The sequence below is a fragment of the Emydura macquarii genome, unplaced genomic scaffold, assembly GCF_026122565.2.
Source record: "Emydura macquarii macquarii isolate MOO-44397 ecotype Brisbane River unplaced genomic scaffold, CSIRO-AGI_Emac_v2 contig_1363, whole genome shotgun sequence".
Lineage (NCBI taxonomy): Eukaryota > Metazoa > Chordata > Testudines > Chelidae > Emydura > Emydura macquarii.
Window position 1 is genome coordinate 17,535,101 of NW_027131500.1, and position 4,900 is coordinate 17,540,000.

Sequence of the window (4,900 nt, forward strand, 5' to 3'; positions counted from 1 at the left end):
TTATCTGTTTTGTTTCTGCCACATTTTTACAAAACTCCTATTTTAAATGATTTTTCAAAAAATAATTGAAATGATTTTTCATACCCATATACCTATACAGCCAGTGCAAGTGATCTATTTATTAACAATGAATTGAATGGCCAAGGCCTCAGAGGAGGAATACAGCTGTCATTGATACATTTTAGAAACCTCTAACAATAACCCGAATTAGCTTTGCTGTGTGTAATATGGCAGTTTTAAGGTCTGATGCTTTGGGACCTTCTAGCACTAGAAACAGGTGGGGAATGTTTGTTTTTCTGTGTTACAAAGTGCTTATTTTTAGTTTTTGTAGGTCTCAAGATACCTATTGTATAAGTATTGCTTGTCCTATGCTCTGGATGAAGGGTAACTCTTTCTTTAGGGGAGAAAGAGAAACAGTTTTCTGGCCAGTGGTATGTAAAAATGTGGCTGTCTGAAGCAGCCCCGAAGTTTGAACTATTAGAAATGGTCTGAGCAGAGATGAACTAGTGGGCAGAGTGCAAAAGAGACAATCAAAGGTACATAATAAACACAATTCAACACCTGGATATCACCACTACACAGGAATTTGTGGGTGTGTTACATATAACATCGTAATATATACATTATGTGTAATATCCAGTGTTATATATAAAACAGTGATTCCAATGAGACTACACGTGCTCAGAGTTAAGCACGTGCTTCAACGTTTTGCTAAATTGCGGCCAGAGTTCTCATGCCAGTATCAAACTTTATGATAATTAAGTCCCCCCTCCCGCTGCCCTGCCCTGCCCTGCCCTTCCCTCTCTCTCTCTAAACTTTAGACTCTCTTGCCTGGATAGAAAAATAGAATGTAAAATGACCACTGTGGTAGTGCAAAATAGAGCTGGATATCTTATAGACACAGGTGATCCAGAGAGTGCTTGCTGATGGTCCTATGGTGGAGGATGGTCATATAATGCCAGCGCTGCTTTGAGATGGTAATTTGTATCAAAGGACAAGGAAAAACATACCAATGCTTGTAATATATTGTTTTTTCTATCACAAGGATGTCACGTGCAACCATCACTAGGATGGGAGAGGTTCCACAAGACAAACTCTATTAAGATGTGCGCCGCACCATGGCCTACACTTTGCAACTTTTATCTGAGAAATCTCTTCAACCTTGACTTTATACTTATTCAGTGCTATTACAAACTGGTTTTTGCAGCTCTAGAATTGATTTATAGCAGGATCATTAAAATTTACTTTAAATACTTGCCAAGTCTCATTTCCTCTGTCTGCTGATGATATATCAATCACCTGTTGAAATCAAAATTACTGATCCAGCAAATATTTTACAGTTTTTAGGGACAGTCAAACAAATAAATATTTGATTGCACCAACTTACAACACTGCCTTATAGGCATCATCAAAAGGGCTATCTACAGAAAGTACAACTGTATTACTGACAAGAAAGTTAAATGACTTTGTTTAGAGGTAATGCAAACCAGTAAATTTACCCTCATGTGAAACAATTTCTTTGATGAAAGGTTTGCACTCTCCTTGCAGAAACTGCTCAAGGACTCCAATTCTATAGAGACAAATAGATTTATTCTGAGTGGAAGCTTATTAAAATACTCTTTTTATGAGTAAGAAATCAGATTTAAATAATACTAAACAAACAAATTAAGGATCTTTTGCCTTTTTTAAGAACATGTTTTATGTATGATTTAAGTTAGTACAACACTTCCAGAAAAGCCATCATGTGTTAGATTTAAAAATAAAATCAGAAACATTTTTTGCCATATAGGTACACTTGAAAAACTGTGAATGTTAATATCTTCAGAAGTCTGAGAAAGTGTATGTCCAGCTTTGTACCAATACCCACTTAACAAAGCAGAAGTAAGATACTGTACTGTAAACAAAAACCTACAGTAAAGGACATTTTGAAATTTACACAAGTTCATAAACATTTTGGTTGTTCCATAACAGTTTTCATACAAAACGAATAAAAAAACCCTTAGACAGCTGTCATCATTCTTGACTACTTTTTCACTTAAATGCGCACAGACATACTTTATATAACAATATAATGATGTACCGTAACATGGATATTAAACTATGATTACTTCTTTTTAACCGAGATGTGTATTATCCAATCAACATTATCTGTAATTGAAATACTCATACATTATGTATTCCAATCATGTTGTAAGTATAAAAACATGAAAATATAACTTTACATTATTTCAATTATATACATTATTTCAGGCTTGACAAAGGAAGATTTGAACGCTACAGTTTTTAGAAGAGTCGGCCCCAGAGGTACAATAAATAGCTTTCCATTGTATACAGTATTGTAATGTTAACTTTAAAAAAATTTGAAGTTCCATATGAATATTATTAGATTTCAGTTTGGTCATCCTTGAATATTAAAATTCAGGCTGCATCCCCATGTTTCTCATGAGGAGTAATGCATAGAGCACACATGGATTACTTCAGCATATGCAGCTGATAAATGGTTAAATTTAGTGATGAGCAGATTATTAGTGGAGGGCCTGATATTGCAAGCCCGCTGCATATATAGCTCTGGCTGACAGCAATAGAAGTATGTATGTGTGTGCTTTCAGAATCAGGCCCATAGCTTGAGAAGGGAATTTAAAGTTTCTGATGAAGTTACAGTGCACTAATTCCTTGAGTGTTAAAACAAAGCATTTATTGAAGCCTAAGGAAAGAATTCCATCTAAAACTGGGCATTATGTTTTAAATTTTATTTCAGTGAGAAATAAAATATGGAACTAGTGGTACTGCATGAGGGATATTGTATCTTTTTGTGTTCACAACACAGAGAAATGTAAGCTCTTTAACCAAACATCTGGTATCCTATCCACAGAGGAAGGCTAGGGAAGTATTACGTTGGTTTGGTTTGTATTAGCATTTAAATGAATGTAACTGTGCCCCTTTTACGATTCATTTTTGTTTTGTAAATAGGTCTACGTTTCTGGAGTCCTCATGAGGAAAACCTAGGTTAACTTAAAATTGTAAAAACACTCATAGTGCATAAGATTTATGAAAGTTCTTATATTTTCAGCAATACAAACTTAAATCAAATTTCAGGGCTTTGGGCTATTATGGATCTTAGATTAAAAAAGACATTGTCAAGGTATTTTTCATAGAAAAAACTGTATGTGTTGTAGAACTATTTCCTGGACTTTTGAAATCTGCTTTCTTATGAGAAACTTATTTTAAGATCTGTGTTTATTCTGTAAATTGTTTTATTATTGTAGGATTATTTTAAATGCTTGCCTTCTGTTGATATGTTTTATATATATATAGATATATATATATAAAACACACACACACGCGCGCACACACACACACACACACACTCACAGTAAAACTGGAGATGGTTATAAACCAAAACCTCAGATCTTAGCGTATTTGCACTTTGGAGGTAAAGGGAGCTAGAATCCAAACCCGTATCCAAATTTTGCATCAGGTTCCTTTCTCTAGTACAACTCCAGTACAGGGTACCCTTGAACTCCTTGAAGGATTCGAAATATAGATCTGAATGTTATGGCTTGGGCCCATTTCTAATAGAACACGGAATTTAACAGCTCAAAATGAGCTGAGGATAGGGAGGTTGGGAAGAAATAAAGATTTGGCTCAACCTAGACAATGTCCTTTTACATTTTAGATTCTTATAACCCAACTGTAGCTTGCAAAATTAATTGGACCACTTGCAAATAAAACCATAGAAAAAAGTTTATTTCAAATGTCAAGCATTACCAAGTAATTGGATATTAACACCAAATGTTAAAGAATAGGTTATACAGTAAAGTTTTAATAACAGTTAAAATTACAAGATTTGAACCATTTATTTATTTTCCTCTCCTCAGCATTTACATATTTGGCTTTCAAAAATAAGGTACTGATGCCTTTTGTTGATTTTTTCACTTCCCCACAGTTTAATATTTTTTGTCTTATACAACCATTATGGAAGCAAATTCATTTAAAAGCCAGTTTGTTTGTGAAAATACCTAAAAATATTTTTTTCATTTTAAATGTTTTTTTTTTCTTATAAAACATGTCACATCTTGATGCAATTGATGCCAAGTGTGCTTAAGTCAGTATGAACCAAGGGACTAACAATGGTGGCTGCAGAAACTGGTGTGTTGTCTGTACACGACTTCAGTTAGATTACAGTACTTCCATGTTAGCTGTGCATGTCAGTCAAGCTTCATCTTGAACTTGTGTAGAAAATGGTGTTGTGTTTTGTACTAAGCATTCATTACAATTCAAGATGAACTCCACAAGTATAAGAATTCTTGGCTGAAAGAAATGTCTTCAAGATACTGGATGCCTCTCACCACTTTGACAATAAACGCACAAGAAAACCATTGTGTAAGGCACTCAGAAGGTTCTTATCAATCACGAGAGATCAGTCACACTGACATTCATTCCCATGCCAGGACTCACGTAAGGTACTGCATGCACTGCTTTTGGAAATTCTGGAGTCATAACACGTCCATTTTCTCCAGTACTTCCTGTAATTGACAGCCTTGCCTTGCTCCTCATGGCATCATTCAAGGTCATCTTAAGAAAGAGAGAAAGAAAAATAACTGATACATTACAGCAATTCAGTATTTGAGACAGAGGGCCTGACTCTACTCTTACTAACACCAGTTTTGCACTGACTTCAGTGAGGTGCATTCTGATTTACACCAGTGTAAGCAAGAGGAGAATCAGGCCCCGATCCTTTTACACTACTTTCTGAAAGCTTCTAGCAAATGAAAACAAACATGTAAAGCAAAAGCTGGGCTACAAATAGTTAAGCACATTTATGTCAGGAAGATCCACATTCACTAAAAACTATCTTGCAGTCATTACTTGCTCATTCGGTTAGTTACTGCTAGGGAAA

At 35.0% G+C, this 4,900-nt stretch overlaps 1 protein-coding gene across 3 annotated transcripts in view; it reads right to left on the reverse strand.

Annotated features, from left to right (window-relative positions):
* Positions 1-1,672: 1,672 nt before the first annotated feature.
* Positions 1,673-4,900, reverse strand: part of GRIA2 (glutamate ionotropic receptor AMPA type subunit 2) — a 126,376-nt gene continuing 123,148 nt past the window's right edge. For all 3 annotated transcript variants that reach the window (XM_067551837.1, XM_067551836.1, XM_067551838.1), the window contains one exon: positions 1,673-4,575. In XM_067551837.1, coding sequence (XP_067407938.1) covers positions 4,411-4,575 — 165 coding nt within the window. In that variant the 3' untranslated portion in view covers positions 1,673-4,410. The remainder of the gene's footprint in view (positions 4,576-4,900) is intronic.